General features: G+C 45.5%; 1 protein-coding gene across 6 annotated transcripts in view; it reads right to left on the bottom strand.

Annotated features, from left to right (window-relative positions):
- fam13a (family with sequence similarity 13 member A) overlaps positions 1 to 14460 on the bottom strand; it is a 239821-nt gene that overhangs the window by 103266 nt on the left and 122095 nt on the right. For all 6 annotated transcript variants that reach the window (XM_078403365.1, XM_078403356.1, XM_078403384.1 and 3 more), the window contains one exon: positions 8629 to 8801. In XM_078403365.1, coding sequence (XP_078259491.1) covers positions 8629 to 8801 — 173 coding nt within the window. The remainder of the gene's footprint in view (positions 1 to 8628; positions 8802 to 14460) is intronic.

The following is a 14460-nucleotide window of genomic DNA, read 5'->3' as shown; positions in this document are numbered from 1 at the left end:
TTACTCCAACAGACGTACAGGTATGTAGGTTAATTGGCTGGGTAAAATGTAAAAAAAAAATTTAAAAAAATTGTCCCTAGTGGGTGTAGGATAATGTTAATGTACGGGGATCACTGGGCGGCACGGACTTGGAGGGCCGAAAAGGCCTGTTTCCGGCTGTATATATATGATATGATGATATGATAACAGATTGTTTTTGACCAGTTGCAAAACACACTAACTCCCCCTCCCATTCCCACACTGACCTTTCTGTCCTGGCCTCCTCCATTGTCAGATTGAGGCCCAATGCAAATTGGAGGAACAGCACCTCATATTTTGCTTGGGCAACTTACAACCCAGCATATGAATATGAATATTGATTTCTCTAACGTAACTCTTGCTTTCCCTCTCTCTCCATCCCTGCCCCATCCTAGTTCTCCGACCAGTTTGACTATCCTCCAGATTATATTTTGTCTTTATATGCCTCGTTGTCATCTACCCCTAGCTAACAATGATCTATTCTACATTTTCTCTGAACAGCATCCTTTTTGATCTCTTGTTTTCACACCCTGCACATTCATATCTCTGTATCTCTCTCTCCTCTGACTCTCAGTCTGAAGATGGGTCTAGACCCAAAACATCACCTATCCAGAGATGCTGCCTGTCCCGCTGAGTTACTCCAGCATTTTGTGTCTATCTTCGGTGTAAACAGCTTCTGCAGTTCCCTTCTACACAGATTGTTTTTTGATGGAGATTGCAAAACTTTGCAGTCTGTTGTGTCTCCAAATTATTTCATTTTGCTTGCCTGCTTGCCTTATCTTTTATTTGATACACAAGCAACTGCAGATGCTGGTTTATTTAAAAAAAGACACAAAGTGCTGGAGGGTCAGGCAACATCTCTAGGGAACATGGGTAGGTGAGATTTCGGGATGTGACCCTTCTTCAGTCGGAAATGTCACCAATCCACATTCTCCAGAGAAGCTGCCCGACCTGCCGAGTTACTCCAGCACTTTGTGTCTTTTTTTATAAACCAGTATCTGCAGATCCTTCTCTCTCATTTGCTTTGTGTTTTTATTCAACTTGTTTAATCGCTGGTTCAAGGGATAGAGGAATTCTGAGAAACATAATTGGAACGAGCGCACCATAAAAATAAGGTTCGTTGATATTTAATTCCTTCACAAGCACGAGCATACAGATGCAAAAACTTTTTTCAGACAGCACTCTCTATATTTAGACATATGAACTATCTTTGTCAACAAATCCAATCAACCGACTCAAATTGGTGCAGCTTTAAGTCAACAAGTGTCATTAAACTGACACGATCATCAAATCAGCCACAAGCACCAGCCAAGTGCTTCAAAGGTTAGATAATATAGACTTGTTTTTAATCTTTTTCAGGCGTTGCAATGTATATAAAACAGTAAGTAAATTAGCAGGTGTTGCACATTTAAATCAAATTATAACTGGGCTTTCACACTTTATGCATGTTGACTACATCAGATGTCTTTAATTATTTTATAGTTGGGATTGATTTGAGTGAGAAAAGTTAACTTTTTTAGGTGGATCTCGAGTCAAGGTGTCGTACACACATGAAACTGACCCTTCGGCCCAACTTGTCCTTGCCGACCATGATGCTCCATCTACGCTAGTCCCACCTGCCTGCATTTGCCCCATCTATATACTAAAACTCTTGTTTGTTTGTTCCTGAACTACAGCCAAAACGGCACAACAATTTTAGGCCCACCTTACTCACCGTCGTCCCTTTGGTGCTAATGGAAGAAGTTTCATTGAAATCGGTGTTATATTTTTCAAGTTATTCATATTTTAAAGTTTAAATCTATCTCCTTGGGAGAGAGGGCGGTGGAGGGAGGATAATGGGGGTTGAGGGGGATGGAATGGGGGGAGGGGAAGGGGGAGAGGAAAGGGGAGGGGGAGTGAAGAGAGGAGGGAGGGGGAGGGAGGGAGGGGGAGATGGGGAGAGGGGGGGAGGAGAGGGTGCTGCACCAATGCAGGAGAGGTTTGGGCCCAACGGGTCCACTTGGTCTAGTTCGCACTGAACCTTTCCTATCTAAACTAAACTATCCATGTATCTGTCCACATGTTTATTAAATGTTAATATTGTACCTGCCTTAACTATTTCATCTGGCAGCTTGTTCCATACACCCACCACTCTGTGTGAAAAAAATACCTGTTAAATCTTTCTCCTCTCAACTTAAGCCTATGCCATCTAATTCTTGATTCCCCAACCCTGGGTAAAAGACTCTGTGCATTCATCCTATCCATTCCAGGTGTTCATTCCATCAGGCCCGACAAAACCAAGCAATGGAAAAATGTACCATAGGCATTAGATCATAAAACACATGAGAGCAAAAATGCCCATCATTATGATTTCAGTCTTATTCCCGCTTAATATCCATATTTAATATTAATAACTAGATAAGGAGATTAATTTTTGAAGAACTCACCCACTTTGAGTATTAAAAGCCCCAAAGAGCCATAGCATCGACTGGTTAAATTGACCAGAAGACAATGGTCAAGATGGGAAATGATCAGGTCAGACATGAGACATGGAGTGAACACAGGCAGCAGACATGGAGTGTTTGCAAATGCTCCAGAGTCCACCTTTCATCAGAACCTCTGCACGTTATAGACGGTCAGCATTTAAAGAGGAAGAAAGTGAAAAGAGAAAACATGTTCATACATGCGCACAGTGGTCCTGGTCCCTCCAAATCCCCAAATCCACTCCTTTGACCCCAATGTCACGGAACCACAATGGATCAAACGTCCATGAGTTCAAAGCCCACTACATCAGAATACTACCATGAGCAAGGTCTGTGTGAGCTAAGTGTGTGCATGCGCGTGTGTGTGTCTATTCAATGTGTATTGTGTGTGTGTATGAGTAGTGTGATTGGTGTGCGTGTGAGTATTGGGGTGTACGCATTGGAATGTGTGTGTAAGTGTGGACATGTGTATTGGAAGTCTGCATGTGCAGTGCATGTGTGTATTTATGTGTGTGTGGTATGTGCATGTACAAATGTGTTGCATATAAGAGTAGTGTGTGCGGTGTATGTACATGTATTGGTGTGTGTGTGTGTGTGTGTGTGTGTATGAGTGAATGTGTATGTAGAAGTGTGTGTTGTGTATGCATGTGTTGGGGAGTGTGTGCATGAGTGTGTATGTAGACATGTGTGTGGTGTTTGTACATGTATTGGGGTGCTTGTGTGTGCACGTGAGTGTATGCATTGTGTGTCTGTACGAGTATGTATGTAGACATGTGCATGGAAAATGGTTCAATAAGTGTTGAAATAAGTCCCTTCGGCCAGGTCATCTGGATAAATCAATGCACTCCTATGGATTTCTCTAACTACAAATAATCCTTGCATCCCCTCTCTCTCTGTCCCGCTCCCAACCTGGTCATCGTATTAGTTTTGCTGTCATCCTGTTGACTTTCACTGTCTGTATAATTCATTATCACCTACCCCACAGCCACCAATGGACCATTGTGGGCTCCATCTTTCCTTGATCATCGTTGCTTTTTGCATATTTTTCATTCATTTGTCCAATGTACCTTCTAAATCTCTCGGTTCCCGTTCCCCTGGCTCTCAGTCTGAAGACGGGGCTTGACGTGAAACGTCACCTATTTCTTTTCTCCAGAGGCGCCGCCTAACCCACTGAGTTGCTCCGGTTTTTTGTGTCTACCTTCGGTTTAAACCAGCATCTGCAGTTACACTCCAATGTTTTTGTTCTACTCAACCCTATATAACTTTCCAGTTGGGAAGTCAGCAATGGAATGCCATTGGATGTCAAGGGCATGAGGTACTTCAAAGTGTGGCCTTACCAACATATGATACCAGTTTACATTAAATACACTAAAGTAAAAATATAACCTCCTGGGATAAATCGGGTTCCAGAACAGGAATGCTAATCTGTCACTGAGCTTTCCGTTGTGTTTATCTATGAATAGACCATAGTCATAAATCAGGGACTGGCCATGGGTCAACAGGGTCATCTCAGAGTATGCTCGGGAGTGGCAAGTCCAATCGGCGTGCGCCTGTGCTCAGATCAAGCATAACATGCCATTATAATGGGAGATCTGTCTGCACTGTGATGGTCTGCAGTCTCTGGGGGCTCACTGTTAAACCGTTGACATTGCTCTGAGATGGTTTGCTGAACAGGATGGTTGGTGGGGAGGTGCGGGAGGGGGAATTATAGAGACACCACCCATTTCAACACTGCTATTGTCATTGCTAACAATAGGACTGCAAGTGGAACATAGCACATAGAACAGTACAGCACAGGAACAGGCCCTTCGGCCCATGATGATTGCTGAACATGATGTTTAGTTAGTTTAGTTTAGTTTATTGTCACATGCACTGAGGTACAGTGAAAAGCTTCTGTTGCCTGCTAACCAGTCAGCGGAAAGACTATACATGATTACAATTGAGCCATCCACAGTGTACAGATGTAGGATAAAGGGAGTGGTCTTATTTTATCATGAAGTCCATCATGATAAAGGGAATAATGTTTAGTTAGTAAAGTCCAATTAAAGATAGTCCATGAGTCTCCAATGAGATAGATGGTAGCTTAGGATCACTCTCTAGTTGGTTACAGGATGATTCAGTTGCCTAGTAACAGCCGGGAAGAAATTGTCCCTGAATCTGGAGGTGTGCATTTTCACACTTCTGTACCTCTTGCCTGATGGGAGAGGAGAGAAGAGGGAGTGACTGGGGTGATGTCAAGTTAAACTAATCTCCTCTGCCTGCACGTGATCCCTATCTCTCCATTGCTTGCAGTCATTCGTCTGTCTGTCTGTCTGTCTGTCTGTCTGTCTGTCTGTCTGTCTGTCTGTCTGTCTGTCTGTCTGTCTGTCTGTCTGTCTGTCTGTCTGTCTGTCTGTCTGTCTGTCTGTCTGTCTGTCTGTCTGTCTGTCTGTCTGTCTGTCTCTCTGTCTGTCTCTCTGTCTGTCTCTCTGTCTCTCTGTCTCTCTGTCTCTCTGTCTCTCTGACTCTCTGTCTCTCCACACCATAACTTTGCTGCTTCACACAGCCAAAACGGTATCCTGGGCGTAATTTCTATCATTCAAATTGAAGCTACATTTTTAAAGCTACAGACATTTTAAAGTTTAAAAATTCACTTTCTAACCCATTTCCTGAAACTCCTCAGCGTATGACGTCACAATGCTTCACGTTCGACTTCATTTGTTCCTCACTCACCAAAACAATGGCATGTTGGTCTTCATAACGAGAGGATTTGAGTATAGGAGTAAAGAGGTCCTTCTGCAGTTGTCTAGGGCCCTGGTGAGACCACATCTGGAGTATTGTGTGCAGTTTTGGTCTCCTCATTTGAGGAAGGACATCCTTGCTATTGAGGTAGTGCAGCGTAGGTTCATGAGGTTAATCCCCGGGATGGCAGGACTATCATATAAGGAAAGATTGGAAAGACTGGGCTTGTATTCACTGGAGATTAGAAGGATGAGAGGGGATCTTATAGAAACGTATAAAATTATAAAAGGACTGGACAAGCTAGATGCAGGAAAAATCTTCCCAATGTTGGGGGAGTCCAGAACCAGGGGCCACAGTCTAAGAGGAGGCCATTTAAAACTGAGGTGAGGAGAAATGTTTTCACCCAGAGAGTTGTGAATTTGTGAAATTCTCTGTCACAGAAGGCAGTGGAGGCCAATTCACTGCATGAATTTGAAAAAAAAGAATGTTAGATAGAGCTCTAGGGGCTAGTGGGATCAAGGGATGTGGGCAAAAGGCAGGCACGGGTTACTGATTGATCAGCCATGATCACAATAAATGGCGGTGCTGGGTCGAAGGGCCAAATGGCCTCCTCCTGCACCTATTTTCTACGTTTCGATGCTTCTCTCCTTGTAGCCAATATCCTCCAATCTAAGCAGCATTCTGGTAAACCTATACCCTCTTCAAAGCCTCCACATCTTTCCTATAGTGGGATGACCAGAACTGTATGCAACACTTCAAATGCGGCTTGACCCAAGTCCCCTCAAAAGCTGCAGGATTCATTCCTGATGCTTACACTAATTGCTCTGACTGATGAAGGCAAGCAGTCCATGTGCCTGTTAAACATTTTGGTTCTATCTGATTCCACCACTTCCTCTGGCAGCACGTTCCAGATATCAACCACTCTCTCAGTTTCCGTGCTGTATGACTCTATGACTATCTATGAATATATAAATATATTCAAAATGTATCAGAATTTCAAACGACAACTATGCCCTCTTGCTCTCTTGATTCGTAACTGAATGACCTGGGAGGTGGTGAAGTTCCCATGCTGGCCTTCCCCCTTGGTAAGGGATGAAGATTGGGGTGGTGTTGTCATGGAAGACTAGGCAACTAACTGCAATGCAGTTGTGAGATGGTGCCCACTGTATTGTGCTGTTGTTGGAGAGAGTGGACGTAACTCTTGGATTGCTATGTATCTACAGCATCCATAAGTGTCATTGGCCAAACCCATTCCCCTGCCCCCAGCACCTCTTATTCTCTGGATCTCCCCTCTACAAACCAACAAAGATGAACACAATATGCTGGAGTAACTCAGCAGTTCAGGCAGCATCTCTGGAGTAAAGGAATAGGTAACATTTCGGGTTGCAACCCTTCTTCAAACTGAACGACAGAGGTGGGGGGTAACTGGAGGCAAGAAAATGCCAGAACATATCAGAGCCAGCAAAAGATGAGCTCAGGGAGGGTGGAGCCCATAAACATGCTTCCAGTTTTCCATCCCCACCTCTATCTTTCAGTCTGAAGAAGGGCTTCGACCCAAAATGTCACTATCACCCATCCTTTTTCTCCAGAGATGCTGCCTGTCCCGCTGAGTTATCCCAGTATTTTGTGTCTATCTTCAGTGTAAACCAGCATCTGCAGTTCCTTCCTGTACATTTTGTCTCCTCTCTCTCTCTGCTATTATATTATTCTGGTAATTAAAGCTTCACAAATGATTGCCTACGTTGTTAAGTCTCTCTAGTTTCGTTTAGTTTGGAGATACAATGTGGAAACAGGCTCACTGAGTCCGCACCGACCGGCAATCACCCATATATGAGTTCTATCCTACGCACTAGGAACAATTTACAGAAGGCAATTAACCTACAAACCTGCATAGCTTTGGAATGTGGGAGGAAACTGGAGCACCCGGAGAAAACCCACACGGTCACAGGGAGAACGTTCAATCCCCGCACAGACAGCACCCAAGGTCAGGATCGAACCCGGGTCCCTGACGTTGTAAGGCAGCAACTCTACCGCTGTGCTACTGTGCTGCCCTTAGTTCATGCATTTGTTGGACTACCAATTTCCCATTCTGTGGGACTTTCTTACCAATAAAGCAGGATATATAAAAGCCCAGTGGTATGAACGTCGACTTCTCCAACTTTAGATAGTTCCTCTGTCCCTCCCTTCCCCTCCTCCTTCCCAGATCTCCCTCTATCTTCCTGTCTCCACCTATATCCTTCCTTTGTCCCGCCCCCCTGACATCAGTCTGAAGAAGGGTCTCGACCCGAAAAGTCACCCATTCCTTCTCTCCCGGGATGCTGCCTGACCTGCTGAGTTACTCCAGCATTTTGTGAATAAATCGATTTGTACCAGCATCTGCAGTTATTTTCTTATATAAATGCAAGTTGTTCCTTTGGCTCCGTTCCAGACTTGTTTTACAGCTGACTGCCACCTTCCCCTCTGACCCCCCTCCCCCCTACTCTCTCCTGAACATTCTTCATACAAACAATACCTGTCCAACAGAAACGCCCCGAACCCGCCGCACCTAGTCAAGGACAAGTTGGAGTTTGCTGGTTGCTGCCTTATTTGAGATCAGGGTTGGAAGCACATTGTGGGCTTGTCACTACAACGACACATACCTTTCCAATGCAAGCAACTGATCAATATTTAGCCTTCAAAGTGCAAGGAGCCAAATGTGAATGTTTCAAGTCACCATGGCAAATTGAAAGTGGGACAATGTACTTTATTTTATAGACACAAGGAACTGCAGATGCTGGTTTACAAAAAAAAAAGAAACAAAGTGCTGGAGTAACTCAGTGGGTCAGCTTTCCACCCCCTCTCCTTCTTTTTCCGCTACCTTCCCTGTTCCCCATCCGGATGCTCACCCATTTCTCCCTTTCCCTCTCCCACCCTCTCTTTTCACCTATATTCCTTTCTCTGGCTTCACGATTCGCACTTCTTGGAGGTTTAGAGTCATACAGTGCGGAAACAGGTCCTTCTGCTTAACTTACCCATACTAATCAACATGTCCCGTCCACGCTAGTCCCACCTGCCCGCATTTGGCCCATATCACTCCAAATCTGTCCTATCCATGTACTTGTCTAAATGATTTTTAAACATTGCCATAGTACCTGCAATCATCTGTCCTGTTCCTGCGCTGTATCTCTAAAGTCTAAATATATAAACTTGGTAAGGCTGACCACTTCTATTTCCTGAATATCACAGAACTGTGGGTTTACCAATAACGATCAGTAAGTTTCAAAGTCACCATGCCAGATACAGCATTTTTCATTCCAGCTTACTGAAGAAACAATTTAAATTCCCAAGCTGCCATGGTGGGATTTGAACTACTGGAGCATTAGTCTAGGTCCTTGGATTGCTGTTTCAATGATCTAGCCACTGCATTTTCAACAAGTGAAGGGCAAACCTGTTTATCTCCATTTCCTTTATGCTGGAAGCAAGCTCCTCAGAAGACTCCATGTCGACTCCACTGAGACACTTGATGGGTGGAGTCCGCGTGGCCTCTGGAACTCCGCTCGACTGTTCCGGCTGAGGCACCTGGAAGGTCCCCGGGATGACTTTGGGCCTTGTCTTTCTGTTCTGAAACAGAGAGACAGTGTTGCTTAACACACAGCATTCTGAACCGACAGCCTATATTGTATAAACACTGAAATGCAAATTCTAGTTAATACACAAAAGGACCCAAAGTGTTGGTGTAACTCTGTGGGTCAGGCAGCATCTCTGGAGAAAATGGATAGGTGACGTTTCGAGACTGAAGAAGGGTCTCGACCTGAAACTTCACCTATCCATGTTCTCCACAGATGCTGAAGATTGACCCAAATTGCTGGAGTAACTCAAGTGGGTCAGGCAGCATCTCTGGAGAAAAAGGATGGGTGTTGTTTTAGGTCGGAACCCTTCCTCAGACTGGGATGGGTGACGTTTTGGGTCGGAACCCTTCTTCAGACTGCTAGCGTCTCCCGAATTGTTGCCTGACCTGACCACTGCACTTTGAGTCCTTCTAGGCTACATTGCACAAAACATAGAAAAGTACAGCTGAAGAACAGGGCCTATGGCCCACAATTTCTGTGTTGAACATGATGCCAAGATAAACTAATTTCCTCTGGCTGAATGTGATCCATACACTCCACTCCCTGTTTAAGCCTCTTAAACACCACTAATGTATCTGTCCCCACCACCCTTGGCAGTGCATTCCAAACACCCACCACTCTGTGTGAAGCCTTGCCCTGCACACATCAATTAAACTTCGGCCCTCTCACCTTAAAGCTATGCCCTTTAGTCTTTGACATTTCCACCCTTGGAAAAAAAGACTCTCTGGCTCCCCTATCTATGCTTCTCATAATTTTATATATTTCTATCTTGCAACATAGCCATAGATTCATTACAGCACACAAAATGGGCAATTGGTGCACTGGGCCTGTACTCGCTGGAGTTTAGAAGGATGAGGGGGGGGGGACCTCATTGAAACTTACCGAATAATGAAAAGGCCCGGATAGAGTGGATGTGGAGAGGATGTTTCCACTAGTGGGAGACTGTAGGACCAGAGGATATAATAAAAGGACGTACCTTTAGAAAGGAGATGAGGAGGATTTTCTTTAGTCAGAGGGTAGTGAATCTGTGGAATTCATTGCCACCGACGGCTATGGAGGCCGGGTCAATAGATATTTTTACAGCAGAGATTGACAGATTCTTCATTAGTATGGGTGTCAGGGGTTATGGGGAGAAGGCAGGAGAATAAGGTTGAGAGGGAAAGATAGATCAGCCATAACTGAAAGACAGACTAGACTCGATGGGCGGAATGGTCTAATTCTGCTCCTATAACTTAAGCGATTTTAAGGCGACTGCCGGCGACCAGGCTGTCGCCAACAGTTCGCCGGGGTGTCGCGAGCGTGATCGTGAGGAGTCTTCCAAGAATCGTAGTGGATCTCAGCGCGTCGCTGAGAAATCAACCTGAGTGAAATTTCTCGGCGACAGCTGGCTTGTTGCCAGGTATCGTTGCTTATTGCAGGTGGGAGGGAGGGGGAGGGGGGAGGGAGGGGGAGAGGGGAGGGGTTGAATGGGGGAGGAGAGGGTACTGCACCAATGCAGGAGAGGTTTGGGCCCAACGGATCCACTTGGTCTAGTATCCTTCTAAACCCTTCCTATCCATATAGCTGCCCTTGATCCATCTGCTAACGGTTTGAATCCCCACCCATTCTTTACCCTATTTAAACCATCTTTCAGTTGCGGATGCCCTCCTTACCGAGGCTGTGGTGGTCATTAATTCAACAGGCCATTTGGAGAATAATTTAAGTCCCGACTAAGTTCTCCGAATGCGCTGCCAAGGGATATTGTACAGCTGTTTAACGCGTGCATGCTAGCAAGGCATTTATCTGTGCAGGTATAACTGTGACACAACCAGGAAAATATTTTGCATCTATTTATAAGCATTTTGATCCTATCCTTCAAATACATAGTTAGGAATAAGAGCAGGCCAATTAAAACCTTTGAGTATACTCTCTCCCTCAATCAATGCCTGAGCTCGTTGGACGGTGGGACCGGGAGGGAGCCCGCTGGGAAAGTCGGACGCGAGGAGCGTGGGGCGGGAGGGAGGGTGAACCGGGGTAATGCCTGCAACACCCTCAGGTAGGCTACAGGAGGCGCCCTCAGGACACAAAGATGGCCGGAGGAGGAGGGGAGAGGGACATCAGTTTGCAGGAACTGCTCCACTACATCGAGCGCACAGGCCGACCGGACTTTGAATAATGGTGCCAAAAATGGCAGCGGCCACATGTGTAATATATGTAAAATGAATTTCACTGTGCAGCTGCATATGTGACAAATAAAGCACATTATTAAACACTAATCTATTAATCTACCAATAATTGATCAAGGTAACTCCAACTACCCCAGCCTCTGGCATAGATAAGGTAGACAGTCAAAACCTTTTTCTCCGAGTGGAAGTGTCCACTGCCGGAGGGCATAGCAATAAAGTGAGAAGGGGAAAGATTAATGGTCATGTGCAAAGGTCAAACAAAAACTGGACTTGTTCAAAACAAGATGTACATTCCCACACACTTGATGCATCGCGGTTTGCAAACTGATTAAATTTCAGAAGTGACCTGTACGCAATGGCTGTGTAATATGTTAAAAATATTTTTTTACACAGAGAGTGCTGAGTGCCTGGAACGCATTGCCTGGGGTGGTGATAGAGGCAGATATGATCGTGGCGTTCAAGAGGCTTTTGGATAGGCACATGGAAGTGAGCCTCAGAGAGGGACCAGGGTATTGCCTCCAGCGCCATCAAGGTCGGCTGCAGGAGGCGTCCCCCTGGACACAGAGGTGGTCGGGCAAGCAGAGGGACGACGGCTGGCGGGCCGAGCTGGTCGAGGGAGACGGAGGAGGCCCTGTAGCTGCCTGGGCTTACCTGGAGCAGTGGGGGTGGGGGCTCCAGTACATCCAGCATGTGGACTGGACTTTGGGCTTTTTCTCTTGTAAATGGCGCACAAATATGGTGACGGGTGCAAGAATTTCACTGTGCTGTGCACACGTGACAATAAAGAACCATTGAAGTGTGAAGAATAGAGAGATATGAATTATGCACAGGCAGATGAGATCATTTTAACTTGGCATCATATCTGGCATGAACCAAGTTTGTACAATTTACTCCAGGTGATTTCAGCCTTTATGCCACAGAACCCAGGAGCCAGCATGGACAATGGAGAAAACCCGCACGGTCAAAGGGAGACGACACAGACCCCATGCAGGCAGCACCGGAGGTCAGTACTGGACTGGGGCCGCTGGAGCTGCTATGAGGCAACAGCTCTGCCCACTGCGCTACTGCCATTGGGGTGGCTTCCTTGCAATGGAGGGCTGGGAGAGTGCGGGAGGATGTAAAGCACATGAATCATCTGAGAAAGATCCCGGTTCAGCACTCCTCTGAGGATCCCATTGCCCCTGGTGTAACCCGGAATCATCTTTCTTTCTAACGACAAAGTGTTTAAGGCTTTTCTGCAGTATTCCTGAGACTGCATCGGGTGTATAGAGGTGTATAAAATCATGACGGGAATAGATGGGCTGAATGCTTCGTCTTTTACCCAGAGTATCATATCATATCATATCATATATCTACAGCCGGAAACAGGCCTTTTCGGCCCTCCAAGTCCGTGCCGCCCAGTGATCCCCGTACATTAACACTATCCTACACCCACTAGGGACAATTTTTACATTTACCCAGCCAATTAACCTACATACCTGTACATCTTTGGAGTGTGGGAGGAAACCGAAGATCTCGGAGAAGTAGGGGAATCAAGAACCAGAGGACTTATCTTTAAGGTTAGTGGGGAAAGATTTACTTGGAACCTGAGGGGCAACCTTTTCACTCAGAGGATGGTGGATATCTGGAATGCGCTGCCGGGTCACTGGAGTTGTGAGGCAGCTGCACTAACTGCCATGCCACCCATTAATCTTCATTCCTGCCACTGATTTTAGAATACAGAACAGTGTATCACAAGAACAGGCCATTTGGCCCACAATGTCTGTGCCGACCGAACACAGACATTACCTGCACGTAATCCAAACCCCTCCATTCTCCGCATATCCACGTGCCTATCCAAAAGTCTTTCAAAGGCCCCTATCGTATCTGCTTCAACCACTACTCCCAGCCACATGTTCCAGGCCCTCACTATCCTCTGTGTCTAAAAATTGCCCCACACTACTCCTTTAAACCTCTCACCTTAAAGCTACTTTAAAGTCCTCTAGTATTTGACATTTCCACCCAGGGAAATGGGCTTGACTATCTATCTCGCTTGTCTACCTCTATGTCTCACATTATTTTATATGGACACTGTCCAGACCATCATACAAACCACCTTCCCTTCCATTGACACCATCCACACTTCACACTGCCTTGACAAGGCCACCAGCTTTTCGATGGTAGTGCAGAGAATGGATCTCACCCCGTCATTCCTCTTCTCCCCTCAGGCAAGAGGTACAAAGGTTATTAAAACCCGTACCTCCAAATTCAGGGACAGTTTCTTCCCAGCTGTTATCAGGCAACTGAACCTTTCTATTACCAACTAGAGAGGGGTCCTGACCTACCATCTACCTCATTGGAGACCGTCGGATTATCTTTAATAGGGCTTTACTGGTCTTTAACTTGCGCTAAACATTATACCCGTTATCCTATATCTGTACATTAGAAACATAGAAAATAGGTGCAGGAGGAGGCCATTCGGCCCTTCGAGCCAACACCGCCATTCATTGTGATCATGGCTGATCATCCCCAATTAATAACCCGTGCCTGCCTTCTCCCCATATCCCTTGATTCCACTAGCCCCTAGAGCTCTATCTAACTCTCTTTTAAATCCATCCGGTGATTTGGCTTCCACTGCCGTCTGTGGCAGAGAATTCCACAAATCACAATTCTGTGGGTGAAAAAGTTTTTTCTCACCTCAGTTTTAAATGGCCTCCCCTTTATTCTAAGACTGTGGCCCCTGGTTCTTGACTCGTCCAACATTGGGAACATTTTTCCTGCATCTAACTTGTCCAGTCCTTTTATAATTTTCTATGTTTCTATAAGATCCCCTCTCATCCTCCTAAACTCCAGTGAATACAAGCCTAGTCTTTTCAATCTTTCCTCATATGTCAGTCCCACCATCCCAGGGATCAATCTCGTGAACCTACGCTGCACTGCCCCAATTACAAGGATGTCCTTCCTCAAATTAGGAGACCAAAACTGTACACAATACTCCAGATGTGGTCTTACCGGGGCCCTATACAACTGCAGAAGAACCTCTTTACTCCTATACTGAAATCCTCTTGTTATGAAGGCCAACATTCCATTAGCTTTCTTCACTGCCTGCTGTACCTGCACGCCAACTTTCAGTGACTGGAGTACAAGGACACCCAGGTCTTGCTGCACCACCCCCTTACCTAACCTAACTCCATTGAGATAATAATCTGACAGCTTGATTGTAATCATGTAGAGTCTTTCCGCTGACTGGTTAGCATGCAACAAATATGTTTTTCACGTGACAATAAACTAAACTATATGAATTGCATGTGTAGGAAGAAATTGCAGATGCTGGTTTACATCAAAGATGGACAGAAAATACTAGAGTAACTCAGCGAGTCAGGAAGGAGATCTGGAGACAAGGAACAGTTGAGTTACGGGTCGAAACCCTTCTTCAGATTCACGTGCATCCACTGGATGCCCAACCTCTCTGCAAACCATTTCTCTCCCAGTCTTTTGAGGAATTAA

Source organism: Rhinoraja longicauda, chromosome 1, assembly GCF_053455715.1.
Source record: "Rhinoraja longicauda isolate Sanriku21f chromosome 1, sRhiLon1.1, whole genome shotgun sequence".
NCBI lineage: Eukaryota > Metazoa > Chordata > Chondrichthyes > Rajiformes > Arhynchobatidae > Rhinoraja > Rhinoraja longicauda.
This window is presented reverse-complemented; position numbering and strand designations above follow the sequence as displayed.